Source organism: Astatotilapia calliptera, chromosome 15 (assembly GCF_964374335.1).
Source record: "Astatotilapia calliptera chromosome 15, fAstCal68.1, whole genome shotgun sequence".
Lineage (NCBI taxonomy): Eukaryota > Metazoa > Chordata > Actinopteri > Cichliformes > Cichlidae > Astatotilapia > Astatotilapia calliptera.
In genome coordinates, this window is record NC_137436.1 from 13,297,219 (window position 1) to 13,323,440 (window position 26,222).

General features: G+C 38.9%; 2 protein-coding genes across 6 annotated transcripts; both read left to right on the plus strand.

Annotated features, from left to right (window-relative positions):
- The first annotated feature begins 3,164 nt into the window (after window positions 1–3,164).
- Window positions 3,165–9,417, plus strand: paplnb (papilin b, proteoglycan-like sulfated glycoprotein). 4 transcript variants are annotated; one of them, XM_026143282.2, is made up of 13 exons: window positions 3,165–3,367; window positions 3,591–3,673; window positions 4,015–4,124; window positions 4,868–4,928; window positions 5,018–5,120; window positions 5,188–5,318; window positions 5,770–6,090; window positions 6,313–6,489; window positions 6,566–6,716; window positions 6,802–6,882; window positions 8,085–8,238; window positions 8,354–8,429; window positions 8,813–9,417. In XM_026143282.2, the coding sequence occupies exons 2-13, from the start codon at window positions 3,617–3,619 to the stop codon at window positions 9,089–9,091; spliced, it is 1,701 nt and encodes a 566-aa protein (XP_025999067.2). In that variant the 5' UTR covers window positions 3,165–3,367; window positions 3,591–3,616; the 3' UTR covers window positions 9,092–9,417. The 4 variants fall into 4 exon arrangements, with proteins under 4 accessions (XP_025999067.2, XP_025999064.2, XP_025999066.2 ...); XM_026143279.2 differs by having other exon boundaries at window positions 3,183–3,367; window positions 8,810–9,417; XM_026143281.2 differs by having other exon boundaries at window positions 3,198–3,367; window positions 5,191–5,318; window positions 8,810–9,417.
- Window positions 9,418–15,265: 5,848 nt separating this feature from the next.
- smek1 (SMEK homolog 1, suppressor of mek1 (Dictyostelium)) lies at window positions 15,266–25,948 on the plus strand. Of its 2 annotated transcripts, none has more exons than XM_026194641.2 (15): window positions 15,266–16,391; window positions 16,570–16,625; window positions 16,729–16,827; window positions 16,970–17,587; window positions 18,397–18,474; window positions 18,573–18,689; window positions 20,055–20,171; window positions 20,263–20,394; window positions 20,829–20,931; window positions 21,018–21,176; window positions 21,295–21,464; window positions 22,316–22,455; window positions 23,087–23,277; window positions 23,983–24,203; window positions 24,758–25,948. In XM_026194641.2, exons 1-15 carry the CDS (start codon window positions 16,250–16,252, stop codon window positions 24,881–24,883), a joined length of 2,469 nt encoding a protein of 822 aa, XP_026050426.1. In that variant the 5' UTR covers window positions 15,266–16,249; the 3' UTR covers window positions 24,884–25,948. The 2 variants fall into 2 exon arrangements, with proteins under 2 accessions (XP_026050426.1, XP_026050425.1); XM_026194640.2 differs by having other exon boundaries at window positions 15,267–16,391; window positions 22,313–22,455.
- Window positions 25,949–26,222: the final 274 nt, after the last annotated feature.

Consider the following 26,222-nt stretch of genomic DNA (forward strand, 5'->3'; position numbering starts at 1 on the left):
AGTGAATGTAATTCGACCAGATTCCATTAAATGTAACATTTTATATTGTACTTATGCAACAAAATTACATCAGTACAAAAAATTTACATGTAATGTAACTGCTTAAAGTCTTACACACACACACACACACACACACACACACACACACACACACACACACAGCTGCTGTCTTTGTTGTCTAGGTAATGTGTCCTGAACCGATTCATTAATAATTCATTACTTTTCTTTTGAAACTTACACCCTTGTATTTTACACCACTTTCAGAGTAAGGGTATCCCCCTGACATTGGCCTCCATCGAGCAAGTTGTCATGTTTTGATAAGAGACCGAGGGTGGTGAGGTCATCGTCTAGACTCCTTATCTTTACAGCCATTTAAAGGGTAGGAACCTTTGGTGGCTCTTTAACACATTTTTGAAGATTTGGATTTTGTCACTGTTTTAATGCATTTAACTATTTAATTCTTTAAAGACTTTAAAATTGATTGAGTGTATATTTTAAAAATCGAATCTTTTAAAAAATTAAAAATAGGAAAGAATACTTTTTTTTTTGTTTGTTTTACAGCACTAATTGAATATAAAAATATTTTCGTATCCAAAGTCCTATTATTACTTTCCTTGTGTTTTCACCTGTCTCATCACTTTTCCCTCCCTTTTCTACGTAGCCCTTGTGGTTTCCCGTTCTTTTCCCCGTCACCTCTGTTTATTGCCAGCATTCTTTGGATCTTCTCTGACGTTTGTGCCAGAAAACTCTGGGAAGATGATTATACACTGTTTTATTTTAGGCTGTTTATTTTTGGGATAACCAATGTAAAAGAATAGTGGCGATGTCTTTGGTCCAGGCTGTGAAACGATCACTTTACACTTTTAGAGAGGTCCCAAAAATTCATTGCATTGACAGCACGCCGGTGCATTAGTGCATACTGTTGGCCTGCTCATCTGTAAAGTTTCCATTACTACTGAACAATATGCAGTTGTTAGAGTAACTGCTGGCATTTGCCTGTAATTCCTTAATGTAAAAGAATGGGCCAGCCACATTCTGCATTTATCCAAATGGCATGTGACATTTCAAACTGACTTGCAGTAGTATAGCTCCACGTGTCTTCAATAGTTCAGCTTATATTATAACATGCATATGACTGTGTGCATGTGTGTCAAGGCAGAGGACGAGGTTAATCCATCTGCTCAGACAGCCGAAGGAGTAAATAGTCTCAATTTGGGAGGAGGGAAGAAACACATAATCTCATGTCCCGCCTGCCCCTCATCGAAGCCGGCAGTAATTTGGACTAGGGGGTGTGGGTGTGGGTGGAGTAGGGGGTTGTAGCTTGGTATAGCCATGTCAGTGAAAGGGCACTTGGATACACATAAAACACATACAACTATACACACGTACACCCAGGGCCGCCTCCAGAAATTTTTCATAGGGGTGGCCATATAGGAGTCACTGAAAATATTGGGGGTGGTACACCAAAAATAGCATTTTCAGTTTTATTATGCTGTTGTCAAATATTAATTACTTGAAAAATATAGCAAAAAACAGAGTAAGAAGATAATGATATGCCTAGTTAATTTCCTGCTATTAAAGTTGTTAGATAGAAATGCATTTTTCATTCCCTGTGAAGAGCTTAGATCTGCATCTTTGACATTTCTCACCCAAATTGAATAATTTCTTTGCAGTTGAACCTATCACAGCTATTGGCTACAGCTAAATGCTTCCCTTTTCTTCCAGAAAACTGCTATACTGAAGACTGACTTGAGTATCAGGTGACTGAAAGTTGCTACAACACGAGGATGGAGACAGAACCAAATCCAGAAGAAGGAGCCAGCGCTCCAGACAATTCCAAGGAAGAAGGAAGTCTGGACACATCAGGGTTTGAAACAACTGCTGAGTGTCTGGTGGAGCTGATAAACAGCATGGAGGTGATGCTTTTGGACGTGGAGCAGTTGAGGACCACCTGCAGCGAACAGGTTTCTGAGCTGACGCATGCGGCAGCAGACCTCAGGAAGCAGCAAGAGGACCTTAAAGAGAGCTACTCCGAGCTGTCCCGAGAAATACAGGAAATCGTGGAATCAATGGACGACCTGTTCAGCACCAAGAGTGCCTTTGAACCTCAAGAGAAGCAAACAGAAGCTGAACCAGCAGCTTTGAGGGACAAAAAGTGACTGGCAGATTTAGCTTCTCTTTGTATCGTGTTTGGGATTGTGGTTTTGAGTTTGGATGCTTACATTTTGAATGGATGGGTCGGTGATGGGGCGAGATGCTGAAGTTTGACATCGCTGAATCGTGCTTTATTGTCTTTGTTAAGGTTTTTGTCATTGATTGCTAAGTCTAGCAACAACAATATTTTTTCTTATTTTTATAATATAATATCACTGACTTTATGTATATATATATATATATATATATATATATATATATATATATATATATATATATATATATATATATATATATATATATGAATGCTGGATTTTCCCTTAAAATAATAGTTTCATTCAAACATTAACAATATGAACCCAACAAAGGCACAGTTTATTGCCTTTCTTTTTTGTTTGATTGCTATGTACTTGCATCTTAAAGGCGATGACAAGAGACTATAACGGCTCCTCTAGTATTGCAGCTCATTGGCACAGGAACGTTGATGTTCACTGATTCCCGGTGTTCCTTGTCCTCCATGCTACGTTCACATCCAGGCCATGCTCCACTGTGGTTTCTTGCTAAAAATAAAACTAAATAGAGCTTTAAACCTATGTTTACCTCCCACTAGCTCCCCTGTTGTGATTTACTCGTCTGTATTTAGTGGTTACAGGATGTGTGAAGGAGACAATCAATGGTGAGACACTTCAGAAAAGGCAATCAATGGAAAATTCTCTTTCACACTGAGTCACGTTTTAGTGCGCTTCGCAAATAATACAACTTTAAGATATGTTGCAGAGACGTATTTAAATTGCACGTGATGACACATGTAACCTCCTTTATATTATGAAATGAACCAAACTTTGATGATGTTCCATTTCTGCATGAATCTATACATTGCCTCTACATTTGCATAATTTCTGTACCTCCAAAACATTTGTGTGAATAAAAAGACTTGATGTAAATTAACAACATGAGTCTCGGTACGTGGAAGTTCTACCTTCAGACATTCTGCTCCAGCAAGAAACATATTTACGATCAAAACAGAACAAAAAAAATAGAAAACCAGTGTTTCTCTTAGTGGTTGAAATCTGACACTTTATGGGCTGTGGTGTCAGTAAGCAGTGAGAGGGTGATGGAAGAAGAAATGCTGGGTGTCGTTGCCTGCTGTCACTGCTGAAGTGCACATCCCACCGTGCAGCTTGTCAGCAAGCTGGGAATTCACTTCAATCAGGTAATTCAGTAATAAGATTTTACATGTTTTTTTTATCCAGCTTTTCATTTGTATTTGCATGGAATAGATACTTGTTAAAACATTAGCAGGGGTCCTGAGGGACTCAGGTTTCATCTGATACACGTTAATCTGTTAATGGATGAATGAACTGCACGCACATCATTTGTGTTAAATGGAATTTCTTGCACTGTAAGTTGCGTTAATTAATTGCTATCCTCGTCAGTAGTTCAGCAGTGGCTTCAGGTGAACATGAATATCCTGCAAGTCCTGGGACTCCTACAGCTGCTGGCTGTACCTGCTTTTACAGTGAGTTTTTTTATGTTAACAATATTAATAGTATTGTATTATTACAGATTCATATCAACAGTACCTTATGACACAGGAAAATATTCCTTTGATTTTTTTTTTAAGTGGTAAATTATTTATTTTCTGATGTGCAAGCATGATTAGTTCAATGTGTCACAGAACAGGTTTGTAAAAATGTTGTGTAATGTATAAGTGTTAGTTTGTGGCTAAATGCTATATTTTTTTAGTGCGTCTTGCATGCGTTTAGTGTGTGAGTTAGGGATTTGTGTCAGGTCCTGATGTCCCATGTGGGAGCACAACATGTTCCAGAGCCTGACTTTGAGTTTCTCTTATTTGCTTAGTTGACACGTTCGACCCACGACTACTGGGGTGAGTTTGGAGCCTATGGACCCTGCAGCCGCAGCTGTGGCACAGGGGTGGCAGTGAGAACCAGGAAATGTATTACTTCAAGGTAGGGCAAAGAAATGCATGAAGTAAAGAGCCTCATATTTATATTCATTGCTATTGTGTTTTGAATATGTGAACTTAAGGTAATTTTGTATTCATTTGTAACATTACAAAAGACTCTTTGTTAAGTCTAATTGTTGAATGTTGCCATTGTGTTTCTTAAATTTGTACAGTCTTAGTTCAAGCAGTAGGATCAAAGCCATTCCTTTAATCCTGACCACCTCTCCAACCACTCTGTGCTGGGGGAGGTTTTATTGTAGATACATCCTATCTGAAAGATCTGTTTCTTTTGATGTAAGCTTCCTGGGTTTACGACCCTTTGGTCAGCAGGAGGTCTGACACACACACACACACACACACACACACACACACACACACACACACACACACACACACACACACACACACACACTCTTACAGAAGTTCACACATATACATAAAATGCTTTGTCTTAGAACCAAGGGGGCGTGGCTTTGTTCTGACGTGTTTTGTGTGAACTGTCTCTCAATAAAAGGTAGCAGGAGGAGGTCAGATCTGGGGGTCATTTTCGTGGTGGACACAGACGAGGCCTCCCTTGCGCAAATAATCGATCGATCGACTGTCTTGTTTTCTTCATGATGAATAAGTCTCTAGAATTAGCGGGGCTTGTGGAAACACAGACCCAACACTCTTCTTATATCGTTTTTAATTTGTGTCTTTTTTAACACTTGAGTGTGCAAATGCCATTTATTTCATTTCCTTCTGCAGGACAGATGGTGGACATAACTGCATAGGATCCTCCAAATCATTCCGCACCTGCAATACACATGTAATTATCCTTTAAACCCATTTAAAAATACTTTCACAAAGAGAAAACGGATAGTATCTTGTTTAAATGTTCGATTTCCTGTCATGCAGGAATGCCCAGTGAGCTCAAGGGATTTCAGACAGGAGCAGTGCTCCCAGTTTGACAGAATGGACTTTAATGGCAAACGCTACACATGGTTGCCTTATTGTGGAGGTACATGTACAATATGTACAACAATATTTAAGTGTTTTTAGGTTTGTGACTCCCTAACCTTTTCTAGCAGCTAATCCATGTGAGCTCAACTGTGTCCCGAGAGGAGAGGATTTCTTTTACCGACACAGAACTGCAGTGGTAGATGGGACCCCGTGCTATGTGGGCCGCAGTGATATCTGTGTGGATGGTGTCTGCAGGGTGAGATTTGGAGCTGCAGATTAGACCTATGCATGTGACTCTTACTTAGTTTGAATATTTGGGTTTCAATGTACCAAATAATCCAAGAGCAGGGTGTGACGCTAGAATAGAGCATAAAAATGAATCTAAATAAGGTTGAAAGATCGTCTGTATATTTTTTACTTTTAAAGATGCAGATTGTTCAAAGCAAAGAAGTTTTTTCTTTATTGCTAACTCTTGTTTGTCAGCCAGATTTAGAAAAAAAGATTGTTGAAGTTAAAGGTAGAAAAAGAATACATAAGATATTTCTGTTGTTATCCTCCCTTTCTTTGATGCAGTCTTTTAGTTTTGTTTTAGTCATAGAGAATTTTACTCTCCTAAAAGGCGATTTATAGGACTCTTTTCACTTTTGTAATACCTGTTGGTTCTTTTTCTTATAGTTATTTCCTAATAATTTGTCTTTTTTTTTTAGATACTGACCCGTGGAGAGTTTATGGGCTTGGATGAAGACACTAACTCAGTACACTCCTCTGCTCCAGTTGTTGTTGCTGCTCCTCGTCCAACAGAGACATTCACATATGTCTATAGAGCTAGTGTGTTTGGCGAGTGCTCTGCCTCGTGCAGCGGAGGCATGCAGCATCGTAGTGTGGAGTGTGTAGTTGAGGACTCAGTGAACCCCCATGTGGTCGACGAGACTTACTGCATTGCCCAGCGCCTGCAAAGGCCACCGAGTCAGCAGGCCTGCAACATGCATCCATGTACTGCAGAGTACAGCGTGTCCAGCTTCAGTGGAGTATGTCTCCTACGGTTAAAAACTATCATATTTGAACTATCCTAATGATATGAAACAGTTATGTCTACTTAGACCATCTTTGCCATTTTAATTTTTTTTTTGGCTGATACAACACCTATCTTGGATAAAGTATGACCTTGTTCATATGATTGTTACACTGCTTGTATTTATCAACTCAAATCAGTTAAAAATATTAACTAAATTGTTGCATTTGATGGTCAGTGTTCAGCAACCTGTGGAGAAGGACAGCAGACAAGGGAAGTTGTTTGCGTTGGACCAGGAGGCGAACATCTGCCTGATCATGCATGCAGTGGACTGGTTCGACCTCCTTCTGTCCAGGCCTGCCGCAGACCTGCCTGTTACACACGCATAACCTGGCATATGACAGAGTACGGCCTGGTAAGGGAACAGAAAGCAAAAAAAAGCTTTAACTGTTATTTTCCTTTCAGCGTTACTAGCTTTGTTTATCTCGCAGTGTTCGAGAAGTTGTGGTGGTGGTGTGAGGGAGAGGAGAGTTGCCTGTTTTGACACTGATTTGAACCCCTACCCTGAAGATCGTTGTGGGTTAGCTCACAGACCACATTCTGTGGAGGAATGCAACACGCAGCCCTGCCCTGGGGTGCAAAGTGAGTGACATCTGAATGCAGCAAGTTCTGATCATTTTTACTTTTATTTATTTATTTTATATTGTCAACCTTGTTTCTTTTCCAGCGGCCCCAAGTGTGCAGGACCCAAGGCCAGGTGGAAGCACTATTAGAGGATTTGTGCCCCATATTCCAGAAGAACCTTCAGGTATGATGAGTGCGGAAATGTTACCATCTTTCTTTGCATGGTTGAGCATGCAATTTCTTTATATGTGGCACTACAACATAAGATCACCCTTGTGTGTAATAGAACCTCATAGAATCATATCATCCCAATAGAGCACTTTTCTCTCAGACTGCAGGCTTGCTTGTAGTTTCTAGAGATTTTAAAAGCAGAATGGGAGGCAGAGCCTTCAGCATTCAGGTCCCAGTTTGGATTTGGGGGAAGTTTACTTTAAAGACTAAGCTCAAAATGTTCTTTTTTTGATGAAGCTTATAGTTTAGGCTGGGTTGGCTGACCCTGAAGCAGATTGTAGCTATACTGCTATAGGGCACAGACTGCTTCAGGAACTTGTCTACTCACCTCTTTTCATTGCCCACATGTTTACACACCACTGCAGCACCAAATCTTTGTCTTCTCTGTCCCGTAGTCTGTATTTAGTCCTGTCTCTATGCTCTTACCCACTATTGCAAAATGGTTGTTCATATGGGGTTGTTTGATTTTTGGGGTTTGCCTTATAGTACAAAGCTCCTTCAGGCATTTTTTCTTGTGATTTGGTACTACTGAATTGAATTGAACTAATTTGAACTGAACTGATATTACAGTGCTGAATAATGAATTAATGAACATTTAGAGACACTCACCCACACAGACATAGCAGTGTTTCACAACTCAGAGTGGATTTTATATATGTGAAATCAAAGCCACTGTAAAAAAACAAAAAAAAAAACAAATGTTTCTTAAGACGACGCAGACAGTAATTTTAGTATTGTAACACAGTTGAGGGTTCTTCACGCAATAAAGATAATGTACGCTTTCGGCATGTTGTAATTGTTGCTGTCTAGACTATGACTGTGCTGCCCTCCCATTGCCTTCTTGTATTTCATAGACAAACAGAAAATTCCAAACTTGTTTTAGCCTAATTTCCAACTTAGATAACTGGAGGTAAACCACAAGCTCAAACACAGCCATTTCTTTTTCCTTCTACGAAGCGTTTTCTGTATTATAAAAGCTGTTTTTTTTTAACTAAAAACAACAACAACAAACTTTTCATGACTTATCTTTTATTACCTACAAAGATGACTGAGAACCTACACAGACTTATTAAGAAATGTTAGTCAAAAGCTTTTAAAATTAGAAAGGAATGCATGCATACAGTATATTTGACCTCATTTGTTTACTTGCTTTAGTTTCAAGGCCAGCTACAAACAGTGTGTATGACTCTTACCCTAATGAGGTGAGACCTCACTGTACGCAGTCGCCTTACGGCTGCTGTCCTGATGGCCGTACCTCTGCCACGGGGCCCAGGAACCTGGGATGCTCACAAGAATGTGTCCGCACTAGGTAACATGAGTACCTCTAAACACTATTTTGCAGAAAATGATGTGAAAGTGTAGAGAAATCTTTTCCCCATTTTCAAACTGAAATTAAAAAAGAAAAATCATCGTCTCTGTTTTAGGTATGGCTGTTGTTTGGATGGGGTGACACCCGCTCAAGGATTCGGACAGGCTGGCTGTCCTGAGTACCAGACTGTGGTAGGAATCACATTATTAACTAATTTTATGAGCCAGTCACAGTTAACCTTTCTGAATAATATAACAGCTGTGTATATAAATCTAGTGATGACCTTCACTTAGTAACAAAGTATTTGCCAAGTTTACTAAATTTGAGTGTTCACCAAAAAGATATGGTCAAATAGAAGCACCACAGGGATAAAATATCATGTGTTTTTAGAGCATTATTCACAATAACAACCATAAGAAAGTATCTTTGTCTCTGCAAAACAATTATATAATCATATATGTAACGCTTAATATTTCTTTCACCATTTAAAATGTCTAACAATTGCAGCTCTTTTTCTGCAGACCACACTACAAATATAATGTATATATTGCTTTGTTTTCTCCTATATCAGCAGCACCCATCACCCACTCCTCCATCCACTGGCAATTTGTGCTCCCTGCCTCGTGATGAGGGCCCCTGTGAGACCTGGACGGTCCGGTTCTGCTATAATCCTGCCACTGCCAAGTGTACCGAGTTCTGGTATGGAGGCTGCCAGGGCAATCCCAACAACTTTGTGTCCCTGGAGGCATGCCAACGAGAGTGTGGAGGTGTGGCGAGGGTGCCTGTATCCACATCTCCAAGAGAAACTACAAGGAGAGCGACACTCAGGGACCTTCTGAGAGCAAGGCCATAACCACACATGTCACTGATATCTCCAAAAGTGCCCAGTCATGCTCTCTGTTTAAAGAAAATCAAGTGATTTTGGTACACAAATGTAGCCTATAGTATACACACCAAATAAAGAAAAAAAGAACAACAAACCACATTACATATTTCATTTAAAAATATGATTTGCCATCACAAATATTATAGCTATTTTTCCTGGTTTCACTGTCTTTCAGTTTGTTTTTGTGATCTCCACTATGTCAGTGTATGTGTTGTTGCCCTGTAGGTCGGGATTCAAACAAAAAATTATTTCATTGTAATTACTCAAATTAAATCATATATCCAATTAATAAATGTTCAGCTATGTTGTAATTTTGAAAAAAAAAATGCTTTATTTGCATCTTCATTTCTTGTAGGGCATCATTACTGACATGTCAATACACGAGCAGGATAATAGTAAAAGCTACTCAGAGGTGCTCCCAAGTTCACAAGGGGTCACCACAACAGCTAGCTCCACTTGTATGCTGGATGTCTTTCTTGATGCAGACCTGAAGGGTTTTGTGTGTCCTCCCAGGGATGAACCAGAGATCTCTCTATGTTAAGTGAATGTGTAAACAGCAAAACAATATAATGACTACAATTTAAATTTACATTTTCCCCCATTAAATAATCAGCAAGTGAGTTCACAAACTCATTAGAAAAGTAATTTATTGGGGGGCCGTTTTCCCACAAACTTCTGTACAACTAGAAGTCTTCTATGCAGGAGCCTTGCAGGGGCTGACAAAGCGTTCAGCCCCTACTGGCTATTAAAAGTAAGGCAGCTTTAGAGCGCTTCTCTGCTGGCTACACTTTTCAGATGCACAACCTGGGTCCATTTAAATAATGTCTATGATAATTAAAAAAGAGAGAATTTAGAAAAAATAATGTGTACCTTTACAAACAAAGTCTGCTGAAAAAAAATCACATTTTAATCATTACTGTTGCATTATCGGACTTTTATTTTGAAGCAAAAATTATACTTTGAAGGGACTCGATTTTACAACCGGAAGAGGTCTTTTTCACTTCCCCTAAATTACTTTTAGACCAAACAGCTACATCGCACGGGGTTCTGAGAAGTTACACCGAATACGAGTTTTTTCAGTTTTGCATAGCCAGTAAATAGCGAGGCTTTGGGTTGAAAACAGAGATGGTAAGTGTGTTTTATTTTACATCTAAAGAGCTAATAATTCTCAGTTTAGGCCACAACTAGCTTGTGCTAATCACACACAGCTAAGCTAATAAGCTTCGAGGCTAACGCTTTGCTATTCTTATCAAACACGCATTTTTGCCCACCGCTTCGTTGTTTCTTAAAACTTAATTTCACCATCTAATCAAATTACATATTTCTATTAATGTGAGATGTGGCTGAAGTAACGTTATGGTGGATGTTTTGTAAAAGACTGATGAAGTCGGTGGTCTGCAGCTGAATGACCATCCTTACACTGGTGTTGGAAAATGTCTGGGCAGAAGGTTACACAAGTCTCAAAAACTCGCAAAAAACTCGCATCAGCTGCCCAATTAAGGTGCTTTGGTTTGACACAGAGAAACTACGTGGTGGTGTGTATTAAACATTATCAATCATTTTACAGTCGCACACAATTTTGCTTGTCCAACCAACCAAGAGACCAGAGGGCCGCACATACGCTGACTATGAGTCAGTTAATGAATGCATGGAGGGTGAGTCTGTTTAATGTTTTCATTCATAAATCATCTCGCAGTTTTTTTAAATATTTACTTTCAGTGTAACTAGTAGTAGCAGCAGATGCAATTTTATTGAATTCATCATCTATTGTGATTCCTCATTCTTTTAAAGGATATTTTTCTCATAGTAAATACATACGAATGATAGGCCAGTGAATAATAAATTAATCCTGGTACCAAGTATTGTCTGTGTATGGGATTATGTGGTTCATCTTAATTTGTGGAGAAAAAAACAAAAACCCAGACTGACAGTAATCACTTTCTAGTTTCTGGAAAGTAAAAAAGAAAACATGAGAAAAGACATATATATTAATTATGTGACTCTCTTTAAACTATGGACTCAGGAAACAAAATTCTTTTATGTCAACTAGGGCTGGGCCATATTATACCGTTCACGGTAATACCGGTATAATGTTAGGCAACGATAGGAAAATGAAATATCGTGATAGAATATGAGTAAAACGCGCATGCGCAGTTCCTTTGTTTTCATACGCACATGGCCGATTGTTGAGTGAAACAAATGAACCAGAATTGGTTTGTAAAAAATGGTGCAACTTCAGTGATGTGGAACTGGTTTGGTGTTTGTCCGTCAGATACACGACAAAGCACATTTTTTTGCAGAACATGCAAGCGGCTGTCGTTATTGTCGTATTTGTCGGACTAAGATGCTCTTAAATCTGGGAGTAATCTGTGTCCTAAACTCCGTATACTTCAGGTCAAACAACACTGCAGCATCACTGAGAGTTAAAAACTGTCTAAATTCTTTCATCTTTAATAAAACGATCAGCATTGCTGCTTTACCAGGTGTAACTATGAAGTTTAACTTCCAGGCATCCATGAAAACAAAATTTATTACATTTAACGAGTTAGAAGTTAGCAGGAAGTTAGCTAGCGGAAGTTAGCTCGCTAGTTTCGCTAGTTACCTAAGCATGATATTGCATGTTCTGACTGAGAGATTTCTGAAAAAATTCAAATGTACAGCTCTGCTATCACTTCCAACATAAATGAAGACAGGAAACTAAACAGCAGTGACATTTGTAGGGTTACTGAAGTTGGGCTAGCTGGTATATAATGATGTGCTACGTGATCGCTAGCGACACAGCTATGTTAGCATAACATAAACAGTGAAGCTGGAGGACGAACACTAACACTTTTCCACTTATAAAAGTTAACGTTAAGGTTCCTGATAGTTAGAGACAAATTCAGTCGCATGGCAGGATGCTGTAAACGGACCAAACTTCAGTCAGGAGAACAACTGAGATAATCCATCCGCAATACGAGGTTAGTCATTAATATACTGCAACAACATGGGAATAGAGCAGCTGCCAGAGAATTCAACATTAATGAATCAATGGTACAGAAGTGGAGGAAGCAAGAATGAGTTGAATAAAGTTTGATTTATCTGACTGCTTTGTTTCGCTTAATGTGCCTTATAATCCCGTGCACCTTATGGTGCGAAAAATACGTACTGCACACTGCAGTTTAATGTTGCAAAGCACCTCTTTTTAACTTCAGTGGATATTATACATGGTTATGCTCAGGATATGTCAGCCCATTTCTACTGGAAATGCCTTTTAGTTAAACTTTCAGCAAGGAATTTGCATTTGCACTGTTACATTTTTATAAAGCTTTAATGTACATAAAAACCAGCTTCTTGTTTAAGTGAAAATAAATGGAAGGTTGTCTTTTTGCGCTAGTAATGTTGTGGAGTTGTATTTTGTCTCGCATCAATTATATCGTCAGTTATATCGTTATCGCAAATTTTCAAATGTATATCGTGATAAATATTTTTGGCCATATCGCCCTGCTCTAATGTCAACATCATTTTTATATAGCACAAATAACATGTAAACTTGTGCTTACTATAAAAGTTTAAAAATAACATCAAAAAAACTTAGTAAAAAAATAAAAAATTCAAAGGTTTTATACCTGTTTTTGAATGTTGACACAGCTCTAATTGACCTCAGGTCAGCAGGCAGCTTGTCCCAAAGAACAGGGTGACTGTGACTGAAAGCGCTCTCAGCACACAGACTAAAAGTGTATACACTGGAAACCATTTGCTTTACATTAATGGGTTTTGAACTGCAGTTGAGCTCTATTGAACAGAGATTAATCAAGGTTCACTTACACAAAGAATAATCATTAGTATGATATTCAGAACTGACTGCGATTAAAAATACGTACATTTACTCAAGTTATGCATTCCGTAGTAATGGGGTTATCATATACCTTTTAATGCCTTTATTATCTGTAAAGTAAGAGGTGTTTACAATTGTGTTGTGTGTCTTGAACTGCAGTATACACTTTTCAGATTCAGACTACTGTATTAATCCCAGAGGAAATGATGTGGTCACTGTTGCTTCAAGACAGTAAGACCAGTAAATAACAGATTAACGTACCAGTTAAATATAAGGTATTTCAAAATAGCTCTAATAAATACAGATACAAATACAGAAAGTGACGCCAAAGGTTTGTTTGTTTTCACTTATTACTTTATTCCCTTTATTAGGGCCTCTTTATTTATCTTGTCTTTCTCTTTCAGTGATTACTGCACACTGTAAAGTCTATGTAAATTACGCTTGTTTTTTGCTGTTTTAGCTTTTTCCTGTGGATTGCATTTTGTTGTTGTTGTTTTTGCTTCCATTCAGCATGTCATTTGCCTCTTCCCCAGGTGTTTGCAAAATGTATGAAGAGCACCTCAAGAGGATGAATCCAAACAGTCCCTCCATTACTTATGACATTAGTCAGTTGTTCGACTTTATTGATGACTTGGCAGATCTGAGCTGTCTTGTGTAAGTATAATTAGCTGTGTATGAATTTGAATGCAACACAACATTCCCTTTGGATGCATTGGTCACGTTTCAATAAAATATTTTACTTTTTATACAGATACAGAGCTGACACTCAAACATATCAACCATACAACAAAGACTGGATTAAGGAGAAGATATACGTCCTCTTACGGCGTCAGGCTCAGCAAGCTGCAAAGTCAGTTTGACAGGGGGAATTATTTCATATTGTACCAAACATGAGGAAGAGAGATTGGGGGGGAAAATTGGGGGATGTGAAAAAATTTGGGGATTTTCTTTTTGGAAATGTCATCCTTGGCAGCATGTGTTTGTAATTTTTAACGCAAAGCCCTTTTCAGACATGGTTCCACCACTGTGCTTAAGTGACGGCACTTTTTCCATTCAGGCCACTTTTTGCAGTTTCATTCAGACACGTAAGCTCTTTTCACATGTGCACTGCAGCCTGAAGTCTTTCTTGACATTACCTGAGAGAGGTGCATGTAAGAACACAAAGGTGTGATGCAGTTGGATTGGACATTGAATGGATTTCAGCCAGGAACAAAATTCATGTAATTTGCATAGGAACTTAGTCATATTATAGTCATATTGTGTCCTTTCTATAGGATCATGCAGCTCCCTCACCTAAACCACATGGAAGGCTTGCTTTTGTGTTACATGTGAGAAAGAAATTTACACAATGTCCTGATGTGCCTGTTCCAACATTTTAAGTTTGTGTGTGAAAACAGCTATACTGGCAACTGTGGCAAAAGTGTCATTGATCTCGCAGGACATTTGCCATACATGAATTCATTCGTATTCATTACCTTTTGGAAGTAATACATAAAAAAATCTGATGAGGTTAGTAATTTAATTATGAATCTGATGTGTGCCATCAAAAAAGACTACATGTATGAAAAGGGCTTCTTTTCTTTTTCTTTGTAAAGACTGCATTGCCCATTTTAACAAAGGGAATGTTTTCACATTGTTTTCATTGGCAAAAGAGGTTTGGAATAATTGGGGTGAAACTGTACATTTTGGGCTTTATACTGAAAAATTGGGTCATGGTTGGGAACCTGCATGTTTAAGTTGTTACACTATGATGGGAAGAATGGAGAAATACTCCACGAGGTAGAAAAACTTTTTTTGTGTGTGTGTTTTTCAGTTTCCCTAAAAGTTATGTGAATTTTATTTCATTTTTTTTCCCTATGTACATTTTCCTGGGTGGTTGAATTTCAAGACGTTGTGGACTTTGAAAGCAGCCGTTTTATTTTTGAAGTAGATCAGTGGCTGAAGACTGATGATCACATGATGACCCAGGATATTTGTTACTATAATTAATGGACGTTTTTGAGTTTTCATTATGTTTTAAAAGCCCACCATTGTGATATAAAACGTTTTTGTAATTCTGCTGTGTTGCATAACAACTGATTTCAACTCTGCATTTCTGTTTTCTTTTATTGAAACAAAATAAACGATTGTTTCTGACTGGTGTCCACTCGTGTATATGCGACCATTAGTGCGATGAACACTGAATTTTTATACACAATGATAGTGTGACTGGCAGGTGAGTATCGCAAAAGTTAGACCCATTCATGCTGGACGTGGCCTCAAATACAGTTTATTTTCTCTGTTACTGTCTCTTTAAATGTGGCGGGCTGCCCTGTTGTTGCCGTGCTGGAAACCCCGTACTGACTGTGAAGGGACCCAAGATGGCTGAATACTCACGGGGGGCACTTAGCAATTATCTGAGCAAGACATCGGCAATGAATGGCAAATAGCAGTATAATGTAAAGCGTAACCTTCAAGTAATTATACGACTCCAGTTTGTTGGTTTGCACAGTTTTGGGGATGCATGAGTAAGAGTAAGGAGAGAGTGGTCTCTCCGCGGCCCCGAGCCAGAACATGGCGGAACACTTGGGAAAGAAATAGCAGCTAACGTTAGCTAGCTGGCGTATTATTTAAAGAAGAATAGAAACATTGTTCCAGGCTTAAAACGGGTGTCTGTTGTCCGCAAGTATAAAGTAATGTTATCGACAGCTAACTCTATAGTTAATCTGCTTCAAATGGTAGTTTAACATTGGATATGTGGAGCATAGGTACTTAGCGTACTAGCTAGCGAGTTAACTCGTAAGGGTTGATAGCTAACGTTACCTGTAAGCGTACAAGCTGTACATATAAGCAGGAGTGTTTCGTGAGCCAGTCATCGTAATATCTGCTTCTTTTTCAGTACTCTGTTCTCAGCTGTATATTGCAGTGACATTCGTTGTTTTGTCGTTTAACGCGTAAGATAACGACGTCCTCCGCTCTTTAATTTTGTCGTTAGCTTCCTACAATGGTTTGTACGCGGAGTCTGCGTGGCGCCTTGCCTATAGCGCTGGCAGTGTAAGTTTTGAGGCAGCTCGTCAAGAAATGCGAGATATTGCAGTAGTAATTTTAACAATTATTGCGGAATCCTGCTGGAAACTTGTTGAGGCGATCCACTTTTAAGTTGCTTTTAGAACTTATCCTAAGTGACCCCCCGCCGATTCATATTTAGTTAATACTCTTGTAGAAGTGAGCAGCTGTAAAAAGTGAATTGAAGTTGTGGCGTTACTAGGTGAAGAAAGCACCCCGTAAAAGGCCCGGAAGGGGAGAACGGGTTACAAGAAACTGCCAGGATGACGGACACTCGTCGGCGAGTCAAAGTCTATACCCTCAATGAGGACAGACAGTGGGATGACCGTGGGACCGGGCACGTCTCGTCGGGCTATGTGGAGCGCTTGAAAGGCACGTCTCTCCTGGTGCGAGCAGAGAGCGATGGTAAGCGAACGCAGGAATACCACACGAAGATTGTAGTAGCTCAGTTATTACTACAAAAACAAGACGTTCCGCACTCATTTTAACCACCTGTATCACCTGAAATTTGTACACGTATTACTTATTTGAAGCAAATGCAGTAACCTACAATTTTGGGCTACCTTTGTTTTAAACCTGACAGGTTCCCTTCTGCTGGAGTCCAAAATTAACCCAAACACAGCCTACCAGAAACAACAGGTCAGTACATAACATGATGAACATCCAAAACTGATCCCCCCCCCCCCCCCCCCCCCATTCTGCTCTGTTTATTGTAAATTGGCTTTGTTTTTCTTTTGAAAAGGACACATTGATAGTGTGGTCAGAGGCTGAAAATTATGATCTAGCACTCAGTTTCCAGGAGAAGGCTGGCTGTGATGAAATCTGGGAGAAAATATGCCAGGTTAGTGTACTTAATTTGTGTGGGTTTGAGTTTTTCATCTCCATTAGTTTGTGGGTTTGATGCTATTTGTGTTCCTGGTGATCCCTTATGTAGTTACATCCTGAGGTGCTAATATGTTTGTCCGCACTTGTGTTTTATTAAGGTGCAGGGAAAGGACCCTTCAGTTGACATCACACAGGATGTGGTGGACGAATCGGAGGAGGAGCGTTTTGATGACATGTCATCCCCAGGTTTGGAATTACCACCATGCGAACTGAACCGTTTGGAGGACCTGGCCGAGTTGGTGGCCTCTTCTCTCCCATCACCACTGCGGCGTGAAAAACTAGCACTGGCTGTGGAGAATGAAGGCTATATTCGCAAGCTCCTTGAATTGTTCCGTGTTTGTGAGGATTTGGAGAACAGAGAGGGACTGCACCACCTGTATGAAATAATGAAAGGCATCTTCCTGCTGAATCGTACTGCACTCTTTGAGGTGATGTTTTCTGATGAGTGCATAATGGACGTCATTGGTTGCCTGGAGTTTGACCCAGCACTCCCGCAGCCAAGGCGGCATCGTGAGTTTCTCACTAAAACAGCCCGGTTTAAGGAGGTGATCCCCATCTCTGATCCTGAACTGCGTCAGAAAATTCACCAGACATATCGGGTGCAGTATATTCAGGATATGGTGCTGCCCACGCCCTCTGTTTTTGAGGAAAACATGCTGTCCACCTTGCACTCCTTCATCTTTTTCAACAAGGTGGAGATTGTGGGCATGCTACAGGTGAGATAAGCAGACATGTAGTAGTATGATCTAACAGTATGGGGTTGTTGTTTTTACTTTGTATAAACACTACATTTTAAACAAATGGTTTAATTGAAGCAAGTGTTATAAATAGGTAAACTTGTGAATATACTGTAATCCTCACAAAGGAGAATTTCTTTTATGAAATGTTAGTGAGCCTCAAATTACAGTAATTATAGGATTGTACATTGGTTTTATTTTTGACTGATTGTACTTTTACCCTGTCTGAGATTGTCTGGCACCCTTTTATGATCATGTGACCTTTGTGTTTTTATCCTGTGTCAACTCAGCATTGTTTATGTATGGCTGTCTCCATGGAGGCACAGTAGTGTTGTGTAAATCTGTTATGCTGCGCTAGAGGAAAACTGAAACGGGCACATTGTTGACTTTGCTATATCACGCTCTGAAGTCAAACACTACAGATATGAGTCTTTGCTTCCTTAATTAGCATAAGGCAGGCAAGCTTAAATCAAACCGTTCACTAACCAAGGTTTTAAAAAATATTTAAAGTGGTAGTAGATGTCATTGAATGAGATGGTGTTTTCAGCATAAACATATCAAAAGTATTTTTATGACCAGATAGATCACATTGTTTATGCTCCAAATTTCTCATTGACAAACATGATGCAATTCACTTTTGTTTTCTGTGTAATTATGTTGGCCTTGTACTATTGTAAACCAATAACAGCTTTGTAACTTGTGAAAATTGGGTGTCTGTCATACATTGACATATTAATCATACTCTTAATACTGACTTCTAAAATCTCATCTCCCTTTTTTGATGTCAGGACGATGAGAAGTTCCTGACAGACCTCTTTGCACAGCTAACAGATGAGGCCACAGATGATGACAAAAGACACGAACTGGTATACCAGAATTTAATAATTTATTTATTTAAAGTTGTTGCAGTCACAAACTCTTAAGATCTTTGTTTTGTTGACCTCTCTTTGTTTATTCCTTTTAGGTAAACTTCCTAAAGGAGTTCTGTGCATTCTCTCAAACATTACAACCTCAAAACAGGGATGCTTTCTTCAAGACATTATCAAACATGGGCATTCTACCTGCACTAGAGGTTATTCTGGTAAGTCCAGTGGCATTAATCTCAGATGAATAGTTTTGTGGTTTTCTCGCACTAAAATAATTTGTCTGTTGACGTCAGTAGCTTTGGTGATGTTGCAGCCTTTTGCATTTTGATCATGGGTGATGCCTTCAACTTTCTGATGCAATAAAATTGAATTAAGGGACATACTAGTAGTATGTCCCTTAATTCTATAACAACAAAATCTTCTTTTTTTGTTATAATGATCTATAATTATTTTATTAAAAAATAACTGGAACATGCTAATTTGCTCATTACATTTATTTTTTGCTGAACAGTACTTGAAGGTTGCCAGGGCATACCACAGGAACACCTAGTTGAGAAAGCAGAATCAGACTCCAGCATGTGATATCTGTAGCATTAAATGTGTTGTGACTGAGAAGATAGCACATTTCTTTTGTATGCATCCCTTGTCAAAAATAAATTTCAATTAAGTTTTATTTTTTCTTTTAGTTAACTCGTGTGTTTAACTTCTCACATGGAATTTGAGTTTAAATGGGCTTAAAAGAAGTGCTATGTGATAAACACTGAGGCTTAACATACATTGAACATGCATGCAGTTAGTCATCAAAGTTGTGGTTTCAGGGCATGATGGGCTTTTTGGCTAGTAAGCTAATAAGATTTTTTTTTTTTTTGGTGGTGGTACAATTCATATTATCTGCTTGTAAAGTGTATGTGAGGAAGGTCAGGAAAGACCTTCTGCTCATATAGCCATTGGGTTAATGGGGATTCACTGTCCAAAGAATTTGTTAGACATTACAAGAACTACTAAAGTGCAACCATGAGTCAAACTCGAGCTTAATGATTACTATTGTGAGTTAAAGCAAGGTCAGGCACTAAAGCAGAGAGATTTACAGATTTTAAAGTGTTTTCTTGGGGAATGGGGGAAAAAAAGGGGGGTGGGCAACTTGATTAACTTTACATGGGGAAACCAGTTTAGCACCTCACAAAATGGCAACAATAATGCGTAAACGTGCAATTGAGGTGTCCTTTCACTGTATGGGTCTTTTCTCTATAATTTGCCACTGACCTTTTTATTTTTGTTATGTTTAAATCGATAGTTTTTGTTCTTGAAATCTTGAGTTGGGTTTTGAATTGTTTGCTCTCACTATATCGATACAATTACATGTACTTCTTAAACCTGTGCACACAAGCTGATTTTGAAGCTGATCATGACTTTTGTTTTCATTATATCACTCTTGATTTTATCAGAGAGAGAAACAACAAAGGTTGTTCCTTTTTTAAAAGTTATTACTTTTGAACAATTTTAAAGTACATTTCAAAATTTCCTGGCGTGCAAATCAAAAATCTGCTGATAAATATAATAAATAGATTTATTTTGAAAAGGGAATGGACGATGTTCAGGTGCGTGGGGCAGCCACAGATATCTTCTCTTATCTGGTGGAATACAACCCCTCCATGGTACGAGAGTTCGTCATGCAGGAATCACAGCAGAATGATGATGTGAGTATATACACAAAGGCAACATGATAAATAGGAATGATGTCCATTTATCACAATGATGCACATAAACTAAAACTTATTTGCCTTTCAGGACATCCTCTTGATCAACCTGATCATAGAGCACATGATCTGTGACACAGACCCAGAGCTTGGTGGTGCAGTGCAGTTAATGGGTCTGCTGCGAACTCTGGTGGATCCAGAGAATATGCTTGCTACTGCAAATGTGAGTGTGAATGCTGCTTTTACATAGTTTCCACTATGTATGTATGTACTATTTACACTGACTGTAAAACAAACAAAAATCAAAACAAAACAAAATAAGTCCATTGCGCAGATAAGAGTTGGCTTTCAAAATGTGTAAGTGCTTAAATACAAAAGAGAACAAATGTTATGTCTGTGGGTTCTTGCGCTTTGGACAAAGACAATAGTCCTATCAGTAAAAAAAAAAAAAAGAAGGCAGATTTCCTTGTTAATCAAGTTACTGTCTAGTAACTGAAAACATCACTGCCACCAATTCAACAGGTTGGCCAGGATATCTGCAGCTTCACTTTCTTGCTTGTAATTCTTTTGAACTGGAGTGAAAAGCTCAAGTACATTTTAAAAATTTAGCAATTCAGCAAAGTATCTGTTTCCTTATTTTTATTTTATTTTTTACAGAAAACAGAAAAAACTGAGTTTCTGAGCTTCTTCTACAAGCACTGTATGCATGTTTTATCAGCTCCACTACTGGCCAACACCACGGAAGAAAAACCTAGCAAAGGTACCGAGTTTTTGTTAGATTTCTTTTTTTTAATCTACAAGTTTTTATGTTGCTAGCTTTCTCACGTTCTTTCTTTCCTCCTTTAGATGACTTTCAAACATCCCAGTTGCTGGCCTTGATTTTGGAGCTGCTAACATTTTGTGTTGAGCATCACACCTATCACATCAAGAACTACATCATCAACAAGGATATTCTCAGGAGGGTATTGGTGCTCACAGCCTCCCGGCATGCTTTCCTGGCTCTATGTAAGTCACAGTTCTTCCAACTATATCTGTCAAAGTAGAGAACGATACAATTAAAGTCTGTTTGACAAATAAGGACATCTATTGCTTAATATTGAACATTGTGTTTCTCCCTGCACAGGCGCCCTGCGTTTCATGCGAAGAATTATTGGTCTAAAGGATGAATTCTACAATCGCTACATCATGAGAAATTTTCTCTTTGAACCTGTCATCAAGGCCTTCCTCAATAACGGCTCACGCTACAATCTCATGAACTCTGCTATTATTGAGATGTTTGAGTATGTTCGTGTGGTGAGTATTTTTCATACCAAAATTTAATAGGTAAACAACAGTATATATTTAACACAAAAGAACCTTGAGCGACATGATCAGCATATAAATGATGTCAGAGCGCCATAATAGCGGTCTGTACATCTCATGGTTAACTTGGTTTGGGAAGCTGGAAGGAAAAATATGTTTGGTTTCACTTGTGTTACTGATTTTTGTTCCTGTTTTTTATTGCTTCTGCTTCTCACATTTGAAGAGCCTGAAAAACCTGTACTGAAAAAACTGGTCATGTCTTACAGGTTTAAAAAACCAATGTATGGCTAACTGATGTGCAAACATAGCTGTAATTATTTGTTAGGCATTAAAAACGTATTCTCTCTATCTTAAGTGATTTTATATTTAATCAGAGAAACTGATATGTGTACGATGTCAAACTAAATCCCTAAAAGTTTACAAGTATTGAGTCCATTCAAACCAAACTGTGACGTGTTTTAAGGTTGTTTGGTTCTGACCAAAACAACCATGCCCAAGACTTTTGAGGAGATGGTGGTGAAGTTAGCTTGGGGTTTTGTCAATGCAAAAACAAAGCAAACAACAGAAGAAAAAGCTACAGGTTTACAAACTCATCACCTGATTTAGACCAGAGTAAAGGAACTATAGGTCTGAAAATGCTCAGTCCAGTTGTTATGTGTGCATTCATTAGAATTAGTTCTAATCTGCCTTTTGTATTTCCCTCATTGGCTTCTTTCCAACTTTTTTTTTCCCACTCTGCTTTATCGAAAACTGTAAACTGCCCATCTTTTTCTCTTTCCATACTTTCCCCCTCTGCTACCATTTCTGTGTTCTCCGCTCCCGATTGCCATTGCTCCCAGGAGGATGTGAAGTCTCTAACGGCTCATATAATAGAGAACTACTGGAAGGCTCTTGAGGATGTGGACTACGTCCAGACATTTAAAGGCCTAAAACTGCGGTATGAACAACAACGAGAAAGGCAGGACAACCCCAAACTTGATAGGTAAGAAGATTTTGTCTTGACTGCTGCCTTTATCTAATTATGTATTGACAGACAATGTTTGTCTGACACTAAATGGAAAAAGTGCGTGTGACATCTTGAATGACTAATTTTGATGAATTTTTTTTTTTTCATGAATTGTTTTTTTCTGAAGGCAGCTTTGTTGAGTCATAGTGCTATTTTGAGCTGCTGTGTTGTAAATCGTGCCCAGTTTATATTCTTTTGAAACGCATCCTTACACTTGTATTTCACCAACTGTACAAAAGCAAGTTTCCACTTATAGAGAAGGTTTTGCAACTTAACGCAGTCTAACCGTTTATAGTTAAGCAATAGACCAGTTGATCATCTATGACTCTTAAAGTGAAACTGGATGGGTTTGTTTTGTTAATCTGTAATACTTCTGTTAAATTTCATGTTATAAAATATCGACTTAATTTTTAAACGAATGTGGTGTATGTTTTATAACAGCGTCTTGGGCTATGTGTATACTTCATGTGTATGTGTATACTAATGCAAACCACATGTTTGTGGATTACATTAGTTCTGTAAGAGGAAATTTGACTAACTAAGAGCTTTCAAAGAATAGAAAATCTTTTTTTTTCCTGATTGCTGAACTGTGCATTTTCTTTGACAGCATGCGCTCCATCTTGAGGAACCACCGCTTCCGACGTGATGCACGGACGCTGGAGGATGAGGAGGAGATGTGGTTCAATGCAGATGAAGATGACCTTGAGGATGGCGAGGCAGTTGTTCCTCCCTCTGATAAAATGAAGAGTGAGGAAGACCTCATGGAACCAATTAGCAAGTTCATGGAAAGAAAGAAATGTACGTGCAAGGAAACTTGTGATGTTTGGTGGGAAATTGGGGTTGGAAAGAATCCATTCCTTTTGTTAATTATATAAATTAATGTTACTAGCTGATTATTTCTGAAAACGAAGCCCCTGTAAATTTGATACAAGAATAGATTTTATAAAGGGTATTTCAGGGTTATAGATGTAATGGCAAATTTTAGGTGAAAAATACATTGTAATTGGGTTGTCTCGGTTACATTGATAGCTTTAGGTGTAGTCATGGGGAATCACCAGTGTATATGGTTCTTACATTATTCCTCCCCAGATGAAAGTTGTTTGTTGTTTGTCAGCAAGAAGCAAAAACTACCAAACTGAATTTCCTGAAATTTGCTTGTAAGGTGTTGCAGAGCCAAGATAAGTTAATTTTGATTTTTTTAAAATGGTGCATTGGGCTTTGCACATAATGTGTTCTGTTATTGTCTTGTATGGCATTTTGTAAGGATTCACTCAAAGAAAACTGTTTTCATTTGGTTCAGCATAGCGGTGCCACTCAGAACCAGTTTTTACATGCTGGCTAGGTATATTTATAAGTAGTGAGAGACGCCTAAGAAGGAAAATATGTCTTGCAAAAGCCTGTCCTGATTTCTGAGGAGACAATTATATTCACCCCTCCAAAATTTTAAAGAATTTTAATGAGAGAATGACCTTTTCTTTATCACCTCATCATGTTGACCCACAGTGAAAGACTCAGAGGAGAAAGAAGTACTGGGAAAGTCGAGCTTGTCGGGCAGACAGAATCCCAGTTTCAAGCTTTCCTTCTCGGGCTCCACTAAAACCAGCCTCTCCAGCCCTCCTTCATCTGCCTCACTAAACCCAGGTTCTCCAGGATCGCCAGGGTCTCCAGGCTCTCCAGGCTCAGGCGCACGGAGCTCACCCTCCACCACAACTGTAACCACAAAGGTACCTGTCAACATTTTTTTTTTCTTAATGAGCAAAGTTAAAAAAAAAAAAAAAAAAAGATTTGCACAGTGTTGGCAATGCTTTAAACACTTAAGTGAAGGATTTAGTAAGAAATGAGATTTAGCTATGAATCTTCACACTTATACTGTTAAATTTCTCACAACTCCCCCTCTATTCTTGTTATATAATACAAAAACTGGACATGATAACCATTGTGCCACTGGACTAGGATATTTTTTTCTAGCTGACTTTATTTACATGGTGGAAAAATAGAGGGGGGATGGAGATTATCAGAAAGTGTGTTATTTATGGATTTAATAGATTTCTAAAAATGGAAGACTCGCTGCACAAAATCAGGACAATTAACACCAAATTATATACAAAAATGGGGGGAAAAAATGCAGTGAGTTTAGTAGTTGTGAAGAATTGCATGCAATATTGACATGTATGTGTAATGGGCATATGATTGCTAGTTATAAAGAAAGCAGTGTTGAAACATGTCTGCAAATAATAATTGCAGTTTCTGCAAACTGGGTGTCTCGTTTCTGCTTCAGGGAGGTTTGGTGGGACTTGTGGACTATCCTGATGATGATGATGACGAGGAGGAGGAAGAGGAGGAGGATGGAGAGAGTAAAGAAGACCCTCTGCCACCCTCAAAGAAGTCCAAGCTGAGCTCCTAAAGAAGCGTCACTGTCTCAGCTTGTGCACCGCTCAGGCAGTCTCAGCGCATAGACTTTACACAGGAACGATCAAACTTGTAAACAAATTGAATGAATGAAAACCACCGCTCAGTGTCAACGGGTGGCCACATGAGGAGCAGACTGTGAATGGATCTGAAGGCTCCTCACACTAGTCCAATTCATACAAGTGCCAATCAGGAGACCAGGAGTGGAAAAACCGTCTGAAAATGGGAAGAGACGATTGAAAGTTTGGAGAGGGGAAAAAAATTTCACTCAATAAATCTTCAACGGACTCAAACAGTATGAGCCATGAGTTTGGTAATTTAGCAACTGGAGGAAAAGACCACATACAACACAGACAGAAATCCCAGAGAGCTCGCGGGCTTGGACCATAACCCACTGACCCCCACCTGCCCCCCACTCAGGGAAGGACATCACAGTGGCCCAAACGGGTCGGCCAATTCAGACCTAGAGCCACCACTCGCACCCCCGTCCCCTCCTCAGAATCCACTTCCTTCCTGTTCCTTTCTCCTTCTTTTCTCCCCTGCTCTCTCCCTTCTCTTTGTCTGTTGCTTTTTCTCCCTTTTTAAGTTAGCATATAGGACCAGATGGGAGGCAGCATGTGGCAAAGCGCTGTCCTTGTTGTCATTTGATGATGTCATCAGTGTCGCCGTTCCTCAGCGGACGTTGTTTCTCCGAAGAGGAAAAAAAGCCAGCAGTTTCTTCATTATTTTCTTTTATGTTCTGTATTTGTCACAGTCTTTTTCTTTTTTCTTTTTTTTTTGTAAATGACTACAAAAAAAAGACCTGCCTTTAAATGTTCAGGACGTTTTCAGTCACACTTGAACAGGTTTTTAAAGACCTCAGTAGGTGAGCTAGTTTTACCCTTTTTGCCCTTTGAAACTGCAGATTTTTTGGAGAATTTGTAATCCCGTCTTGATTAAAGATTGAGTGGAATTCTAGATGTGATGAATTTTGTCATATCTTTTGTTTTTCCTTTCTTTTACATGAGTGTACACTAGTTGTTCAGAAAATTTGGGACCATTAAAATGATCTTTGCTGTAAGATGTCCTACTACCCTTTGTTCTAGTAATCAAGTGTTCCTGGCTGCATCTACTTTACTATATATTACAGTTTTTGGCTCCTTGCTAGAAGATGGGTGCCCCTGTTTCTGTAGCGCAGACAGTTCTTTTTGGTTCACAATGGTTCCACAAGCTAGAAGGTCAAACTGAAGAAAGATCTGTAATTCCTGGGACTAAAGTATTACCATTATGTTCCAACTAGCAGACAAGGTATCCCAAGTTTTTTGGGGGTGTACTTGGTTGCTGATCTCCTAATA

Excerpts from the sequence above, each read along its gene's own strand:
- paplnb (XM_026143279.2), top strand. The coding sequence starts at position 3,617 with ATGAATATCCTGCAAGTCCTGGGACTCCTACAGCTGCTGGCTGTACCT. Across the intron at positions 5,121-5,187 it reads ATGGTTGCCTTATTGTGGAG|CAGCTAATCCATGTGAGCTC; the intron begins GTACATGTACAA and ends AACCTTTTCTAG. Across the intron at positions 8,430-8,809 it reads GTCCTGAGTACCAGACTGTG|CAGCACCCATCACCCACTCC; the intron begins GTAGGAATCACA and ends CTCCTATATCAG.
- smek1 (XM_026194640.2), top strand. The coding sequence starts at position 16,250 with ATGACGGACACTCGTCGGCGAGTCAAAGTCTATACCCTCAATGAGGAC. Across the intron at positions 20,932-21,017 it reads GGAAGAAAAACCTAGCAAAG|ATGACTTTCAAACATCCCAG; the intron begins GTACCGAGTTTT and ends TTCCTCCTTTAG. Across the intron at positions 23,278-23,982 it reads GTTCATGGAAAGAAAGAAAT|TGAAAGACTCAGAGGAGAAA; the intron begins GTACGTGCAAGG and ends GTTGACCCACAG.